This window comes from Chlorocebus sabaeus, chromosome 12, assembly GCF_047675955.1.
Source record: "Chlorocebus sabaeus isolate Y175 chromosome 12, mChlSab1.0.hap1, whole genome shotgun sequence".
NCBI lineage: Eukaryota > Metazoa > Chordata > Mammalia > Primates > Cercopithecidae > Chlorocebus > Chlorocebus sabaeus.
The window spans coordinates 32,168,287-32,188,153 of NC_132915.1; the positions used below are offsets into that span (position 1 = coordinate 32,168,287).

A 19,867-nucleotide genomic window follows, 5' to 3' on the forward strand; every position below is an offset into this window, starting at 1 on the left:
CTCTGTTAGTTAAGGAAATTGGATCTCAGCTTCCAAAGTTTTTCTTGATCTCCTTCTGCAAGCAAAAGTTAATCCAGAAGCCCAATAAGTAAAACTGATAGAAGGGGTGTTGTTCTCATGGTAGAGGTTTTTGGGGAGGTAGGCTTGCTGTTGAAGTTCAAGCTCCCTTACCCTTCTAACTTAGTCCCGGAAGGAACTTCTTGGTGCATCTTTCGATAGCACTGTGGTAAATCATTTTTAGAGGTTGTTTCAGTTTCAATGTTATATAATCCTACTGGTTCTCAAAGTGTGATGCCAGAAGCATCATTATTAGACATGCAGATTTTCAAGCGACTCCCCATACTTACTGAATCAGACACTCTGGAGATGGGCCCCAGCAATCTGTGTTTTAAAAGCCCTTCAGGGGATTCTAGTGTACCTCTTTGAGAGCCATTGTTTTGCTCCCCAATGCTAAAGAGCTGTGTTCCTTCTGAACAGTTGCCAATACTGAGACCATTCAAGGAGAATTGAGTAGACTGGGGTAAGCAAGGAAAGAAGCAGTGGGGAAAGAACTTAGGAACAACTGTGAATTTCTCCTGAGAATCAGATACCAGAGAGCTGCTCAAGACACTGCCCTGCCAAGTCTTTAGATCCTTTGAGAAGAGTTGGGAAACAAGTACATCCTCAGCATCTGTAATGTTTGGGTTTTAAAAAGCAGTGACAAAGGACATTTCAACATACAATTGAAACAACATGCTCTTGAAAAAATGTGCTCTGACTGGCCCTGTCCTCCCCACTGTTGCCTAGTGATCCCCCTTCCATGATATTTGTTTGGTTAGTTTATACAGAGATATGGATGAAATGAGGCCCCATAATAATGTCAACGATAACCATGATGACAATAATGGCAGTAGCTAGAGAATGGCAGGCACTGTGCTAATTTACATCGGTTTTCTTATTCAATCCTTATAATATCTTTATGAGGGACTATTGTTATCTATAATTTTATAAGTTAAAAAAATGAGGTCGGGAAAGGTCAAGTAACTTGCGTGGTAGGCAAAATAACAGCTTCCCAAAGATGTCCACATCCTGATTCCTGAAAACTGTTAATGTGTCATATTACATATCAAAGGAATTTTGGAGATATTAAAAATGGTGAAATGGGGAGATTATCTTAGATTATCTAGAAGGGTCCAAAATGGTCACCAGAGTCCTTATAAGAGGAAGGCAGGAGGGTCAGAATCAGAGAAGGAGATATGATAATGGAAGCAGAAGTCAGAGTGATGTAGCCACGATCCAAGTAACGTGGGCAACCTCTAAAGGCTGGAAAAGGCAAGAAGCTGATTCTCCTCTAGAGTGTCCAGAAAGAACAGATTTCTGCAACACCTTCATTTTAGCCCCATGAGACCCATTTCTAACTTCTGACCTCCAGAGTTGTAAGATAATACAACTGTATTTTTTGTTTAGCTACTGCTTGCATTAATTTTTTACAGCAGCAATAGGAAACGTAATACATTTGTCAAGGTCACACAGCCATTAGGTCATAGGGGCAGGGATACAACGTTACACTGTCTGATTCCAGAACCCACCCTCAATGTGAATCCTTGCAAAGGTATTTAGGATCTACCCTACAGGGATGTGAATGTCAAGCGAGATGAAGACACATGGATAGTCTCTCCCAAGTTGTCTTTTGTCCTCATCAATCACCAATCTAGCTATGAGAAGGCTCTTTATTTCTTGGATGAGGCTTTGTGGCAAACAGTGGGACATTCCACATGGACTATTTTAAACTCCTCCTCTAAATGTATTACTTGCTGAATTTGCCAATGGAGCAGGGTTCCTCTTTGGATGTCAGAACTGTCTCCGTGTTTAAGTGCTTCATAACAGGTTGCTTGGTAAGTGAATGGTTTTTCTCTTCCTTCCTGAATGAACTATCTACATGGGTAGGTGCTAGTCAAACACATTCATTTCTTCACTTTCAAGGGAACAACCAGTTCCTGCTTACCTGGACATTCTAGAAGGAAGCAGCAAGGAATTGTTTTCACAAGTCATGTCCCACCTTCATGACTACCTTCTCTGAGGTTCTTTCTTAACTGTGTAATGTGGGGATGGTATTGTTTGCTCCAAGCACCACAAAGACTCTTCCTGAAGATCTATGAGTTTATAGATGTGGAAATGCTTTCAAAACTCAAAAACTTCAGCTCTGCCAAATGCTTATTATTGTTTCCTTAACAGATTCCTTATTGCCACCTTTTAACTTCATTGTCAGTGCAAAAATAAAAAGTGTTGACAGGCTGGATGGAATCCTGTGACTCAGGCATTTGGTGTCTGTGGGAGAGTGAGGAGGAAGGAGAAGTTAGCAATTGGAGACACTTAAGAAATTGGAGAAAAACCCTAGCTCAAAGAGTTGAAATCAGGATAAATTCATACAGAAAAACTTCAAAGTATATGCTTTTTCTAGTGTTCAAGATTGAAAATGAGAAGTACCTTTCCAATAATTGGCCTTCAAAGCATTTATGAAGACATTATCAACATATTTAAGATGGAGGACCCCATGTGTTTTCAAAAATCTCATTGCTAGCAGTAAGATATGAAAAATGAAAAGAGGACCATTTAAGTTCTTCTCATCCTTCAGGATCCAATTGAAGTCACATATCTTTTCTGAAGGCTTCCCTAACCACCCCAGCTCATGGGAATGGTTCCTTGTGTAGACATGGCATGTTTCATCTCTGCCATTCATGGGCACTTGGCATTCACTGTGTGTCAGGAATTTTATTTGTTTGAAAACCAACTGGATTTTAAGTTATGTGCTCTATGTCCTCCCAGGTCTTAGAATAATATAGACTACATCAGATCAGGTGATGTATTCAATTTCTAGAAAACTTTTGCTTACAACTAAAGGACTCATGCCATATCGCCTTGTGGCGTTTCCTAAGCTTTTGGTATTATCCTGCTTGCTCCCTCACTCTATCTTCCTTTGATTTACTGTCATCTTTTCTTTACCCTACATCAGCTTCCTTTTGGTAGCCCAAAGTCAGAATCCTGGATCTTGAAGTACATGCTGTGACATACCAGACCAATCCTTGCTTCTGGACCAAGGTACCCATTCCCCCAACTGCTGGGAATACTGGCAGATGATGGCTCTCAGGTGAGTCATATTCTAAGTGCTGCCCAGGAGAGCCATCTTACCCAAGGTCACACTTCTTCCTCAGTGTGTGTGCATTAAAAAATGTGGAATATAAAGTCCCCCGCCTCAAGGTGGTTCAATTCTGAAGGGCCACCCCAGCTCAAGAACTCCCTGTGCGATTGGCTGAGTCCTTTAGTATGACTATATTGCAGCTTAACTCCCCCCTCGGCCAATCTGTCCTGCTTCCTTCACTTCCCCAGAAGTGAGGCTCCTGAGAGCTTTCCCAATATACTTCCTGCTTACAAACCTCCACATAAGAGGATGTTTCCTAGAGAAGCTGCTCTATGACAGATCTTTAGTATAAATAAGAGGACAAACAGTGTCCACAGCAAGGAGGATTGATGGAGGCCTGTCTTACCTAAAGTCAAGCCAGACCAATCTGGCCACAGCTACCAATTCCTGGCAGTGAACACAGCCATCATTCTGGCCATAACATGCCAGAAAGGTGAACTTTGGCTATTTGTGGTCTCTGTCATTGCTCTCCAGTAGAACTTTCTGTGCCGATGGGAATGTATTCTACGTCATTCCTGTCCAATGCAATAACCAATAGCTACTTGTGGCTACTGAGCACTAGAAATGCTATGGTGACTAAGGAGTTTAATTTTTTACTTTTATTTTTATTTTATTTTAGTCTCACTTTGTTGCTCAGACTAGAGGGCAGTGGTGTGATCTTGGCTCACTGCAACCCCTGCCTCCTGGGTTCAAGTGATTCTCATGCCTCAGTCTCCCGAGTAGCTGGGACTACAAGTGCTTGCCACCATACGCGACTAATTTCTTTTCTTTCCTTTCTTTTTTTTTTTTTTTTTTATTTGAGGTGGAGTCTCGCTCTGTGCCCAGGCTGGAGTGCAGTGGCACGATCTCAGCTCACTGCAACCTCCACCTCCCTGGTTCAAGCAATTCCCCTGCCTCAACCTCCCGAGTAGCTGGGATTACAAGCACATGCCACCATGTCCAGCTAATTTTTTGTATTTTTAGTAGAGACAGGGTTTTACCATGTTGACCAGACTGGTCTTGACCTCCTGACCTCAGGCAATCCGCCTGATTTTTTGTATTTGTAGTAGAGACAAGGTTTTGCCATGTTGGCCAAGCTGGTCTCAAATGCCTGACCTCAAGTGATCCACCTACCTTAGCCTCCCAAAGTGCTGGGATTACAGGCGTGAGCCACTACACCCAGCCAGGAATTTAAATTTTATTAATTAATTTATATTTAAATAGCCACATGTGTGTGATGGCTACCATATTACACAGAGCAGCTCAAGATGATGAGCTGCTTTACAGAGGGCATGTCACAACAGTTCCAGTTCCATATGCCTTTACTTCCACCAGTCCATGATCTGGAAAACACTTGGTCTGACCCTTAAAAATCATTCTGATGAGGCATATCTAGGAACTGTGTACTAGTGATGTCTAATTATAAAGTGGCCCAATAATGACTCTGAACATTGTTAAATCTGAGTGCCAGAGAACTTTGTTGTAAGTTTAAGTTGATTATAGCACAGAAATTTAGTCATAATCACTCACTTTAATTGTCTTTTATTCTGGTGACCCTTTAAGGAGCTTCTCATTTAGGTAGAGAGATATAACATCTGTCTGTGTATAAATTGAAATTAAGGAATTCCCTTTTCTCGATTTTATACTTGTATAGATTTCATGAATGCTTACTTCTTTTCCATTTGGTCTATATAATCTCGGGGACTTTGCTTTATGTTTCGTATATAAGAAAAGGAAAAAAAGAGCAAGAGATAGCTTCCAGCTTGAGGTGGGAAGGTTCACAGCTTGGAGACCCATGGGAGATCTTTAGTCCTGCCCTGTTCCTTAAACAGGAATGATATCTTATTACTGACCCAGAAATGTCACATGGGACCCACAGTGAGAGCATGTAGCCACACCTTGCCAAGCTTGTGACCACTCCTGCAAAAACATGTACATGCGTGCCATACAGATAAGAAGTCACCGCCATCAGCCTGCCTACCAAGGACCAACCCTTACAAAATCAGGCTTCTACCAAGTGAAACTGAAATTGAATTCAATGCAATTTGAAAGTATTCTGTTTACTTAAAGCCTAGAAGCCTGGCGTGTGAAGAAGAATCCAGGGACAGGAGATGGTTGTTAAATTTGTACATTTTTCTTTCTTGTTGCAATTTTATCTTTGCTGAGAAATTTAATGAAGACTCCAGAGAAAAGAATTAAATGTCTGCTGGTTCAATTACCCAGTAATGAAAAGGTCGAAAGGAGCACCATGCACTGTGTGCGGAGCTGCTAGTTCAGCCTATTCTTAGAGTAAAATTCTTTTCCGTGCTGTTCACAGTCGCATTTTGCCACCCACAAACTGTACAGATGAGTGTTGGTGTGAGAAGCAAAAACCACATGCTGGTACAGATCATCCTCCACAAGGTGAAAGGGCCTTGGTCCCTGGGGAGCATCTCATGACACCCACACAGGAGCTATGGGCAGAGTAGAGGCCATGGATTTCAGGAGGGACCAGTCTGTTGTTAAATCCACACTTTGAGAAGATTCTAATCATCCTTGGCGCTGAATACATTTTTAACCAGCCTGTTCTTAGCACCACATGCAGGGGAAGCCTCAGGAGCAAAACAGACTTGCGAGCAAGGATTTCAAGGGCTCCCAGCAGTCCCTGACAGCATTTGGAAAGCCACTCCTGTCCCCAACCTGCCCCAGTTGTACATAGAAAAGAAAGATTCCTGTAACACACAAATCCTCTACAGCAGCTAAAACCAAAGATAAACTATGGTGCTTTGGAATTCCTTAGAGCTTTGGTTCTAATGTTTTCAAAATCATGCCTCCAAGAGACTGAGGCGGGAGAATCGCTTGAACCCGGGAGGCAGAGTGTGCAGTGAGCCGAGACCGTACCACTGCACTCCAGCCTGAGTGAAAGAGCAAGACCCAGTCCCCCCGCTGCCACCACCCCAAAAATCAAGCCTTCCTAGAAATACTATGCAAGGGAAGGGAAGAGGCAGTTAAGTATAGACTCCTCTCACCTCAGCACCATGGTGACAGTCTCCCTGCTCATGCTGGGACCACTGCAAACACCTGTTACCACCAACACTGAAAGACTGAATGAGAAAGTCATCATATAGCTTATTCTTCAGCTTTAAATCAAGTTCTCTTTTGGTTATATAAAAGTCTTGTTTTTAGGAAATACACACTGAAATGCTTAATGATAAAGGGTTATGGCTATGATATATATAACTGACCCATAGAAAAAGTATGTGTCTCTATATCTCTGGACGTATATGTATGTGTTCATATACATACATGTATATGTGTTCATATACTTACATGTGTGTTCATATACATACATGTACACTCATAGTGTTCATATACATATGTGTATTTTTTCATATATACATTCATGTTCATATGTGTCTATATGTTCATAAATGTGTGTGCTCATATACATATGTGTGTTCATATACATATGTGTATACATATTAATATTAATGTATGTTTGCATGTGGTGGGAAGGCAAGCTAGAACAAATGATAAAGCAAACAGGGTGAAATGTAAACAATAGGTGAATCTAGGGAAAGGGAATTTCAGTAGTCTTTGAGCTCTTTTTATTTACTTATTTGCTTATGAGAGATAGGGATTTGCTGTGTTGCCGAGGTTGGAGTACAGTGGCTATTCACAGGCACAACCACAGTGTACTTGCACCTGCTATGGCTGGAGACAGGATTATGGCTCAGGAAGGTGAGAATATCTCTAGCTAATTTCTTCCTCTTTTTCTTTAAGTACTATATCCAAGGATATTAGATGTTTAAGGTTTTAAAAGTAGCTAAAGTATCTCAAACCACTTTAAAATATATGAAAAAACAAACTATATGAAGAAAAGAAAACTCCCAAATTATTTATGCCACTCTTTTAATTTATTTTTTGGTCTCTTGTATAAGATACAACAGGATCAATACCTTATGAAAAATCAAAGCTCTTTGAATATAGGAAGAGACCTTGATTGTTACTGTTTCTCCTGTATTGCCCAACAACGGAATTGTAGAGTGCAATTGAGTAAAGAGATGAATAAATGAATAAGCAGCACCTAAAACAAAGTTCTAAACTCAACCCCTCACCTTGAGAATTCATTTTAAAATCTACTAATATCTAAGCAGAGGCATTTTTATCTATGGAGTTCTCTCTACATATTTTTATCCTCCTTTTCTCTATTCTTTTTTAGACCTCTATATCTAAAGCTGACTAGGGCCATTAGGAAAGAGAAAATGTAAGGTACAAATGGGGAGAAGATATTTGCTACATACATTACTGATATAGGATTAATATCTAGAAAATAAAATTCATGCCTACAAATAAATTAGAATTAGACAATTCAAAAGAAAAATTGTCAAAAACCTGAATAGGCATTTTACTGAAGAGAAAGCACAAATGGCCAAAATACTTGCAAATATGTTCAAAGTCATCAGTAAGTGGAAAAAACAAATTAAAACCACAAAGATCCTGTCATAACCACTAGATTGGCAAAAATTTCAAAGTCTGACAATACCAAAGTGCTGACAAAGACACTGAACAATGGCACGCATATACTGCTGGAGGGAATAAAAATTGGCACAGCCACTTTGGAAAACAATTTGGCATTACATAGCAAAGTCGAAGGTATGCACACCCTATGACTCAACATTTCCTCTCCTGTGTATGCCTGAGAAACTTCAGCAAAGACGCAGTGGAGACTGTGTGCAAAACTATTCATAATAATACTTTCATAATGGAAGTCATCCAAAGTCTGCCAACAAGACCAGTAACTTGAGGCATATCATATCATGAGACACTCCACAGCATTGAAAATGTATAAACAACAGCTGTATGCATCAACAAAGATGGCCCTCAGGAACACGATGTTGGGTGAAAAAAGGCAAATTGCAGGAGAATGCATACTTATGAGCCCATTCATGGAAAGTTCATAAGTGATATGTTTTTAGGAATAGAAATATATGTGGTAAAAGTATAAAGAATAAGAGAATGATAAACAAAAATTCACAGTAGTGACTACCTCTGTTCAGGGCAAAAAAGTAATGTGGGCCGGGCGTGGTGGCTCATGCCTATAATCCCAGCACTTTGGGAGGCCAAGGAGGGCAGATCACGAGGTCAGGAGATCAAGACCATCCTGGCTGACATGGTGAAATCCCGTCTCTACTAAAAGAAATACAAAAAATTAGCTGGGCATGGTGGCGGGCACCTGTAGTCCCAGCTACTTGGGAGGCTGAGGCAGGAGAATGGCGTGAACCCGGGAGGCGGAGCTTGCAGTGAGCCAAAATCGCATCACTGTGCTCCAGCCTGGGCGACAGAGCAAGACTCCTTCTCCAAAAAAAAAAAAAAAAAAAGGAATGTGATCAGGACAAGGTACATGGGCCTTTAAAGAAAATGTTAATTGTCTATTTCTTAAAAGGGAAAGTAGGCACACATTCATTGTATTGTTATTCTTTACACTGTATATATATATATATACACCCACAAATATTATTTGGCGTGTAGTCAATATTCAATAAAAATGACATTTAAGAATTGGTAAAGAAAAAAATGACTGAAAATATTTTCTTCAGGACTTGCTGGAAAAAGAAAAGAAAATACAACATACCAAGCCATTAGACTCTGACAATCTTTCCCTCCAAACATTGCAGAGTTGTTTATTTGTCTCTGGGTTCCTCTTTGCTCACTTACGCCAAAACCAACTATCACTCAGAGGTACCAGTTGTCAGGACTGGAAGAGGGTTTCATAATGCTCATCTGAAGCAGCAGCCAAGCTTTTCTCTCTATCTGTCATCCTACCCCTCATTAAAATTCAGGCCTCCTCCAGGTATGAATGGCAAGCACATTACCCTGTTCACACAGGTGCACACATATCCAATTCTGCAGTTTGATTGGGTTATTATTACATCCAAATATTACTGAAAGCCATTATTACCTGACTCTTGACTTTGACTTATTTTATAATATTTGTTCACATTTCATAATGATAATAGAGCACTACATTTAAAACAAATCTTCTCCCTCTCCTCCAATCAGAACCTGAAATCTTAAAAAGCTCCCTGAAACGCAGAAACCTGTCTCTTCCTGTTACTACAACCATGTAGCAACAGCCCTTTAAACCAAAAGTAAAATTTAGAGTGGTGTAGCTATTGTCATTACAACACTTAAAAAGAAAAAAATAAATCTAGCTGTAGTGAAACATTACTCCTCACCCAGATAATTAAAGAAAACATTCATGTCTCCCTTCCTCTACCCCAGCTCCATTTGCCACCCAGTGGATGGGAAGGGAGAAGATTTTGCTACAATTTCAGTATCGTTACAATTAAAAAAATTAATTTTGTCATATCAATCACTACAGGGAAATCAGGCTTGATTGGCGGTAACATTCCAATACAGCAAAAATTAGAGACTGGTTTTATTAGTCCATTTTCACACTGCTGATAAAGACATACCTAATGCTGAGTAATTTATAAAGAAAAAGAGGTTTAATGGACTCACAGTTCCATGTGGCTGGGGAGGCCTCACAATCATGGTAGAAGGTGAAAGGCATGTCTTACATAGTGGCAGACAAGAGAGAATGAGAGTCAAGCAAAAAGGAGTTTTCCCTTATAAAATCATCAGATCTTGTGAGACTTGTTCACTACCATGGAACAGTATGGGAAAACTGCTCCCATGATTCAATTATCTCCCACCGGCTCCCTCCCACAACACTAGCAATAAAGGGAACTACAATTCAAGATGAGATTGGGGTGGAGACACAGCCAAACCATATCACTGGTTTAAAAAAAAAAAAATTATTCTAAATGACCTACCTGGAAGACTCCATCACTGGGTACCCTGAAGTATACTAAAGACCCACTTATTAACTGCCTTAAAACTACAACCACTTACCTCAACATACTGTGCTACTGAACTGGCTTCAACTGCATAAACTCTCCTAGCTCCAGCCTGTATGGCAAAAAATGACAGGATTCCCGATCCACAACCAACATCTAGAACCACCTGAAAGGAAAGAAGACAAAAAAAGAAAAGTGTGAAAACACAAACAAGTGCTTGGCTACTGGCACAAAGCCAGCTTTGGGTGTTGAGGTCAGACTTATTAAAATACTAGCTTTGATGTTTCTAGCGGCCTTACCTTGGCAAGGTTATGAATCTCTGTGAGCCTTGTTTTTCTCACATGTTAAATGGGGTTAATAACAAACACTCTTAGAATTGGATGTAGAGATTAAATAATATGAAAACATGCAAAGCACTTGGCACATAATTGATATTTCACAAATTATTGCTATTATGATAGTTTCTTTGTAACATGGACTTCTTTGAGGATGCTTAGGGCCAAGAGAAGTAGGTGTCACAAATGAGCTTGCTCCACCAATTCTATCAGCATAAACAAACGAAAACTGTGGCCAGTAATTTTTGGAATGATATATCTAGGTTTAGAAATCACTGAAGATAGTCTTGAAAAATTCAAAAGTGAGGTGTGTGCTTTTATACCAAGCCCCCTCCATAAAGTTGGAGAGGTTTCTCTGGAGGGTAGGAGCAGATGAAGGTAGTGGAGTGATGAAATTTTTCTTCCACTCTCTGTGTTCAGATCTGGATCTTAGATCAAGAAAACCACCATTTACTGGCACAAAAAGGCCAACACTGAACCCTGCATGCAAGGGGTGGATAGTATGTGGTCAGCCCCTTTCTCCAAGCACTGCTGGAGCTGAGGCTCGAATCTCAGCCTGATCATTGAAATTTCGAGTTGCTGTATTTCTGTCTCATTGATGTCTTTTAGTCTCAGCATCTTTTGGCACTAACTTTGAACAAGACATTTTACTTGGCTTTATCTCCTCACAATAACAATATGAGTAGACAACATTATTATGCCCATGTAATAGGTTAAAAAAAATCTGTGAAACTCGGAGACACTGAACAACAACCTCAAGTTCAGCTGGCAATAAATAGGGAGGCTAAGAGTTGACTCTGAACATGTCTGCCTTCATGCTCATGTTTTTTATTATCATACATTGCTTGCTGACATTCGTCTTCTATAAAACTGACATTTCAACACGGCAATACCAATAGACAATGGTTGACAAGGAAACAAAGCAGTATGTTTGTTGGAAAAATTAGAAAAGTTAAAAAATTATAGCAGGAAAAATTTGCCAAAAAACAAGACTTATTAAGATGTGTGTGTGTGCATTTTAACTGCAATATCACACTGTGATGACATAGATACTGTGCCATTATTCTAAGAGAGAACATGCTGTTAGTAATGGGTTCACAGTGCTCACTTATATTAATCTAGAGCTGTGGCTGTATTCCATACGGTTTCCTAGGGTTTGGGTAATTAGGAGCATTACCAATTTAAAATGTCACCCAGACTCCAAAATTGGCTATCAGGCTGTCTATACTTTTAGAAATAACAGTATTCTCTTTCCCTCATCCTCCCCAGGAAATACATCATCTTAATGTGGCCATGGTCTGTTGTAAGAACACTCACAACTGCCATTTAAGAAATGGAGGCTGTTAAGTTGGAGAATGCAATCCACGGTCCCAAAGAACAATGCACTACATTCAGAAGAAACTTTCTAGAACTTTCTTCGATTAAAAACACGACACTCTAAATTTCAAGTTCAGCCCAGGGTATGGATGCAAGTTAAGAGACAATGGAAATTGCACCTGGATGCTCTGGGAACAGGTGCCCTGGAAATGTGTAAATGAAGTTCTTTATCTAATTTATTAACATGGCACGAAGCACATCTTAGAGCAGTGTTTTCCAGTTCTCGTGATGCTGCAGACCAAAAACTAAAGGAACATCTCACCATTAGCAGAGAGATGGGGGAAAGGAAATTGGGAGAAAGAAAAAGAGACAGAGATGGGAGGGAGCCTTATGTGGTTGGGCTTTTGGAAATTTGGTCCATTTGGTAAAAAGATACTTTAACAGACCCAGGCCATATCTAGAGAAGTAGTGACAAATTATAAGCTGAAAAAATTTTCTAAAAATGCAAGCCAAAGTAACTTTAATCATTTGGTTATTTCAAAACAGAGTTAGGCCTTGAAAAAGAATCCAATCTTTTGCTAGCACTGTCCAGATAAGTCCATCTGCTGCCCACTTATGTGGATATTAAAAAATCTTAACAAGTAAATTTTCAGTCATGCCATGGGAAGAGACAGTGAGGAGGTAGAGGGACATTTCCCTTTCTCTACATAAGCCATGCAACTTTGGAAAACAAAGCCTTGGAGGACCAAGGATAAATTCTGTGGGAAAAAAAAACCCTAAGAGTCAAAGCAAATACTTAGGCTCTAATGGAAATATACTACCTCAGCCCTTTCCATCTGTGGTTTCCAAGACTGTGGAAGAAGAAAAGTCATTAACACAGGTAATTCCATTATGCTTTCTTACATAGCACCTTAGGAAGCATTGGAGCTGCCTCTAATTGTATTTATTTTTTCTTATAGAGGTAATATTGAGCTCATTTCTTATTCTACCGTTGGTAGGTCATCACAGAAGTGGATATATTTCAGGAACTTAGCAGTCATTGAGTTATACTTTCATGCTCTGGGAAAAAATATCTCCCCTCAGGCAGAGGAAAAATAGAATAACTAAATCCCCTTGTATATGTAGAGCAGTTTACAGTTGCCAAAGGATGTTTGCCTGACATTATCTATTTGATCTTCATGCCTCTCTGGAATAGAGAGTACATATAGTTTTGTGCCCATTTTATTGATAAGCTGAGGCTCAGAGATACTAAGTAGCCAGCCCAAGTAGGTAGCAAGGTTGGTAAGCAGCAGTTGGCAGAGTTAGGATGAAAATCCAGTGTTTAACTCTTTGCACAACTCTCACTCTCTTTTTGTACAGAAAAAAAAAGAGAAATGAGTGTACTGTGAAGAGATGCAAATCTGGCCATATCACACTTCTAACAGTTCCACACATCTGGGGGAGAAGGAGAAGGTCTCTCTGGTATGTTGTTCTTAGTCCTGAGCCATCCAGTAATGACTGACCTTTTTAGTCTCTTCTTCTTTACTCCTCTCCTTTCTTCCACACACACCCTAGGCTAGGAATCACATCCCTTTACTTCATTCTGTGCTCCCTCATGTGCAATTCCCTGTGGCAGTGGGAGCCATCACCCCATACCAAATGTTCACGCTCTCTCAGAATGCAGCTGCCAGGAAGCCGCTGCCTACCCAAGACTACATCTCTCCACCCCCTTGCATCTACATGCATGGCCAGTGGAATGTGAGGCAAAGTGATGAGTGTCACTTCTGGGCCAAGGTGGTTAAAGGTCCAGCATACCTTCCCTGCACTGAAGATGAAAACAGCCTGAATCTCTGGATCACCACTTTGGGAAGAGCCACTCAGAACACACTGGACATGGCATGAGCAAGAAATAAATTTTATTATGATAAACAGCTGAGATTTAGAGATCGTTTTAGTAGTAGTTGGCATCCACTGATCAATACATTGCCCCTAGATAACATTCCCTCCTCTCATTTTTCTACCTGGGAAACATCCTTCAAGACCTAGCTCAAATCTTATATCTCAGGGATGCATTCCCTGATTCCCCAGTCGGGGTAGGCTGGGTTCTCTGGCACCTTGCATGTCACTCTCTAACAGCACTTACCACAGGATATGACAAGTAGTTATTTACACGGTTGTCTTTCCTGCTTAGCCTGTGAGCTTACCAAAGACAGGAATCACATCATCTCTCAGTACCTAGTGAGCACAGTGGAAACATAAGAACCATTAATAAATATTTGTTGCCTAAATGACTGAATGGGATGGCCCAAGATAGCAGTCTTTTAATTCCAACATCATTTTGAAATATCTTCAGGAAAGGCCTAAGACTTTTGTCTGCCATTTGGACTCTGGAAATGCTCTTGCATCACAAGGCAGCACCCAAAGAAGATGAGCTCAGGATGCCCTTGTTTTATTCAAGATTCATAGCCTGTAATGTTTCACTCAACCTTCCTTGTCTTCTGCATTCGGGCCTCTTTCTTATTTCTTGGCCTCCATGTCACCCCACGCATCTGATACTTTTTAGTCTTGATCTTCATGACCTCTATTCTTCCTCCTTGACTATGATTGGAACACGATCACCCTTCTGACTAGCTGAGGTAGCCTTCCACCAGGTCCTTCTGCCTGAAAACAGGCGTTCTTAGAAGACTTTATGCTCATTCCTGCCACAGGCCTTAGTACATTCTGTTCCTTTTGCTTGCTATGCTCTCCATTACACACAATCTGCTTTCAGTCTGCGGTCATATTCTTTCACTTACTCAGTGACTATTGTGCTGGATATTTTCTATTTGCTCCTCCAGATCTATCCTCCACTCTTCTCATCTTGGTCTTTGGCAGGAGCCTGACCTATATCGACTGTAACAATGGGCTTTCTTGCCACTGGATTCTAGTTGGGATAAGTCAAGGGAAATGACAATAGGAGATCAGAGGGAGTGAGGATGGTGAGGTCAGATTATTTATTCTTTTGTCTTCCTTTTTTCTGTGTCTCCATGGTTCTTGTTGGACTCCCATCTCTTACAGCTCTGATATTATGTCACATTTCCAGTAGCTACCTTTAGGTCCAGATAGAATAACAGGTTCACATTCTTGCTGGTAACAGAGTGCTTCACTATCCCTTCTTTGTTCCCCTAACTCTGCCTACATCTTTGTAAATAGTCACATTATCTTTAACTCTCATTAAACATGTGTGATGGTTAATACTGAGTGTGAACTTGATTGGAATGAAGGATACAAAGTATTCATCCTGGGTGTGTCTGTGTGGGTGTTGCCAAAAGAGATTAACATTTGAGTCAGTGGTTTGGGGAAGGTGGATCCACCCTTAATCTGGTGGGCACAATCTAATCAGCTTCCAGCTAATATAAAGCAGCCAGAAAAACTTGAAAAGGAGAGACTGGCCTAGCCCCCCAGCCTACATCTTTCTGTGCTGGATGCTTCCTGCCCTTGGACATTGGATTCCAAGTTCTTCAGTTTTGGGACTTGGGCTGGCTCTCCTCGCTCCTCAGCTTGCAGACAGCCTATTGTGGGACCTTGTGATCACATAAGTTAATACTTAATAAACTCCCTTTTAGATAGATAGATAGATAGATAGATAGATAGATAGATAATAGATATAGATATGGATGTATCTCCAATTAGCTCTGTCCCTCTAAGAGAACCCTGACTAACACACCCTGTCATGTGTGCCGTCTCTCTCCTGCAGGGACCCTGGCTGTTAAACCAACTCATCCTTAAGGTCACAAACATCTCCACCTTTTAATCTTCAGTGTAGGGAAGGTATGCTGGACCATTAACCACCTTGGCCCAGAAGTGACACATCACTTCCTCTTACATTCCATTGGCCATGCATGTAGGTGCAAGCGGGTGGGGAAATGTAGTCTTGGCTAAGTCCCAAACATCTCCCCTAGTCTTTGCTCTCCTACCACGCTAAGTCCTCTTGTTGTATACTTTCTTATCAGCATCTCCTCATACTCTTTCTTCATAACATTCATCAGAATTTTAATTTTTCATGTAATGAATGATTTGATTAATATCTGCTCTCTCCCCTTGTAATCTTCATTAAAGGAGAGATAGATAATGAAGATAGTAATCTTCATTAAAGGAGAGACCCCATCTGCTTCTCACTATTGAATCTGACATGTAGTACAGGGTCTGATGCACAGTGGAGACACTCACTAAATCTTTGTTGAAGAAACTGAAGGAATGAAAAGGTCTCTCACTACCACAAAGAGAGGACAGATTCATGATCCAGAAAATATGGTACAAATCTGTCACCTTGCTGAGAAGCCACCTTATACCAACATAAGTCCTCACCAACCTAGTGAAATTAAGAATCTTTCAAAGGATTACTTTCTTTTGACCTTGCCATATTCTCCCTACATTACCATCCAGTTAGGTCTTGTGGACAATCACCTTCTAGAGAGGGAATTCATCCTCAGCTGCCTGTTGGATACACAGGCAGTGACTGTAGACATGGCTATTTTTTGGCTTATACATAGTGGTGCCTGAAAATAGTATGAAATCCCTGGCAGGACTAACTGGGAAAAGTCAACAACTGGTCCATGTAATCGTGACCAAATGTCCGGGGGATTTATTGGTAAGAAAAGTTTAAAAAATATTAGAAAGAAAGGGTTATCATTTTGCTTTACAGATTATTTTAATTACATGTTCTTGTAGTTTCCTGAGCAAAGAAATCCTGCAAAATGCTTGGACAGGGCTTACATAGCTCCAAGTGGATTCAAAACTATTCATTTGGATTTAGTAGCTTAAAATTAACAAGGAATATGTAGAACCTTATGAAAGTATGAAACAAAATTACCCTTGAATAAAAGAGTAAAAATAAATACAGTGATCTGTTGGTATACATGGGGGAGTGGTTCCAGGAATCCCCTTGGATACCCAAATCCTTGGATGCTCAAATCCCTTATATAAAATAGTGTGGTATTTGCATATGACACATGCACATCCTCCTGAATACCTTAAGCAGTCTCTAGATTACTTATAATACCTAGTACAATGTAAGTGCTATGTAAATAGTTGTTGTACTATATTGTTTAGGGAATAATGACAAGAAAAAAGTGTCCATACATTTTCAGTACAGATACAACCGCTCATCTTTTTTCCAATGTTTTGTTCCACAGTTGGTTGTATCCATGACATAGAACCCATAGAAACAGCACAGGAATATGAAGGACCTATTGTATCTAGTACTTCTTGTATATTTACTATATGCTATGCCTGTTTAGTACTGTGTACGAATTACCTTTTTAACTTGTGATAACAATTATTATTTTCTCCATTTTGTAGATAAGGAGGCTGAGAATCAGAGATGAGATTTTTAAAATTATCTAAGTTGAATCCTATACTATCAGCCACTCTCTCAACTTCAATTCTAAATTATTATTTGTTCTATTCAGACTAGAGTAATATTGGCCACATTTAGACTTATTATTCACTCCAGCTTTTTATAATTGTCTTCAAATATGAAGGTTTTGATTATCCCACAATTGGTTCCTCAAGTGATATCAGTTATTATTTACTAATTCTTCTTTATTTTTTGAGCACATCAGTGGCTGCTCTGAATTGCAATGCCTGTTATTGTTGCATGCCTTATATTCCTATGTTCTGTGTCCTACTTCCACAGACATCACTCCTTCCTGCCATCATTTTATTCCATCTATAGTCAACTCACTAGACAGCCCAAAGCCACATGTGGCTCAAGCTTGTGCTCAGTGTCATGTGCTTCATCATCACTGTTGGCTGCCACAGGTTGCCGACCCCCATAGACTGCATCTAGTATCCGAATCTTCCAATACCCAAACTATGGACTGACAGGTAGACTGAGCAGCTCCTGGGCAGTAACAGAAAGAGGAAGCTGCACAGACTTTTGCAGTCCATCGCATCTCCTACTCCAGATTTATCAGAAGAGAATGTCCAAAGCATCTCAGCGACTACAGAAGACATCCTCTTATGGCCTTTTCAGCTTGGACTTAAATCTTATTCAGATACTTAGCACTTTCATTATGGCAGGAAAATTCTGCAGTGATAGCTCCTCCTAAGACAGAACTCTACATCTGTGCAGTGAAACTTGCTTGCACGCAGAGGGTTGCCTGTGTTTAAATAATACAGAATTAATGCTTATGAGCACATTCTGTTTAGTCTTCTGGAAGAAGACGGATAAACCTATTACCAATCTTTTAACCACCCTTCTACCAGTTCTATAACTATTTTCCTTTCTAATTAGGGAATATTCAAAACATGTGATCATGCTTAGTTTATCTCCTCACAATTAACCCTGCTTTAGACCTGGGTGTGATCACTCAGCTCTAGACCCTTAAACACTCTTTCATTCATTCACCAATGTGCAAGCACTGCCAGGTGCTGAGAATACAAAGATGAATGGAGCAGGACTGTCTGGGAGGAGGAATAGGCATTAACAAAGAAGTACAATCATGTGCTACAGTGGCAATAATAGAATTATATAAGGGCACAGTGTGAGCAGAAGGAAAAAGAGCCTACTTTACCACGGGGTCTGGAAAGATTTCATTGAGGTGACCTGGGTACTGGAAATTGAAAAGTGAGTCAATATTGTGCCATTTAAATGATGGAAGATGCAGGAGCTCTGGGAAGTATGGACAAAGGCATCTAAGAATGATAGAGCCAGTTGCATACGGGAGGCAGTAAATTGCATCAGGAGCATGATATGAGTATTAGAGGTAGAAGCGGGGCATGGTTAAGACACGAACATGGCAAGAGCAAAATCTGGAGAAACTGGCAGATGCTTGATCATAAATAGTCTTTTGTGCAAGACTTGGCTTGATTCTTCAGCAAAGAAGAATCATCAGAAAGTTTTAAATAGAAGGATTATTTAATAGGATTATGTCATAGTTGCATTTCAGCAACATCATACTAGTGGCATGGATTGGAGGGCCACAACATCAAGGGTAACAGAACCCAGCAATCCTAACCAGTGTCAGTCCCCTCTCCCTTCCTCCTTCCAATCAGAACTTCAGTTTTATTGAGTATTTACCCTCCTCTACGTGGTTAACCATCCACAGATCCAGAGAGGGGATCTTGATTGGTCTAGGGCAATCAAAAGTGGTTCTATTCCTCTTGCCAATGATGGGTTTAGGCTTGGGCATGTGATACGATTTTCTTCATGAGTCTACTGAGAAAGACTACTTGGGAAAGATTTCCTCCCTCCTAAAGAGACACACAGAAAAGATCCCTCCTATTTCCTGAATGTGGTTAAATTTGGATGTGATGCTCAAAGTAATTGACTAACACAGTCAAAGGTAATGTGACTTCATAGATTAAAACACCGTAAAGTTGCATTACCTTTGACTATTTTAGCCAATTTGAGTAGGGATTTTTCCTATTCTGAGTCAAAGGTATCTTAACTGTTACAAGCAGGAAGAGTAGTTGCAAAACTTTTGCAATATTCCAGGAAAGAAACAATAAGAATGAGAACTGGGGACTTTCTGTGGGACAGGAGAAGTGAAAAGATTGCAGAAATGCTGAGACCATTAAATCTAAGGGATTTAGACTTGAAAGGAGAATAAAAAGTATAGATTGACTCCTAGGTTCCCGGTTTGAGTGCTGGTTATAATGCATTCTGGTTTTGCCTCAAGCCAGAAGAGAACGCTTGCCTTGCTATCTAGCAGAGGGGTCCTAGAAATTGCTTACACTGATCTTTGAATCCTGGAGCTAGATTTTATTGCTGATGTTGCTGCTGCTGCTGTTGCTGCTATATTCACTACTGCCTGAGGAACCTATTGCAATGATTTCTTCTAGGTCCTCATATCATTCATTAGCACAACAAACAGTGCACACTTCATTTGTGCCATGTGCTTCCTATAGTGGAATTTCCTTGTTTCTGTTGAGGCAGGAGAAAGCACTGTAGCACTTACTTGACGCTCATGCACATGTACCCTTGAAGTGTAAGGGAGTTAATACTCAGTGAGGGAATACTTTGACCAATGGGAGATGGCAGCTAATGAATACATCATTCTCCATTTCTCCCCTTAGAGGAACTATTTGAGGATGAAGTGGCTTCATATTGCCCCTTTGAAGATGTCCTATGACACAAAGCAATCAGTTTTTCATAAAGCTATGGCCAGCTCAGTAATGTACTGCTTTCTACCTGCTCTCCCTCCTTTCTCCTACTCCTGTTTTCCTGAGATTAATACTCCCTGATAAAGGGC

At 40.3% G+C, this 19,867-nt stretch overlaps 1 protein-coding gene across 1 annotated transcript in view; it reads right to left on the reverse strand.

Moving 5' to 3' along the window:
* LOC103219518 (histone-arginine methyltransferase CARM1-like) overlaps positions 1–19,867 on the reverse strand; it is a 169,603-nt gene that overhangs the window by 75,039 nt on the left and 74,697 nt on the right. The window contains exon 5 of the mRNA XM_073022222.1: positions 10,055–10,165. Within this exon, the coding sequence (XP_072878323.1) occupies positions 10,055–10,165 (111 nt within the window). The remainder of the gene's footprint in view (positions 1–10,054; positions 10,166–19,867) is intronic.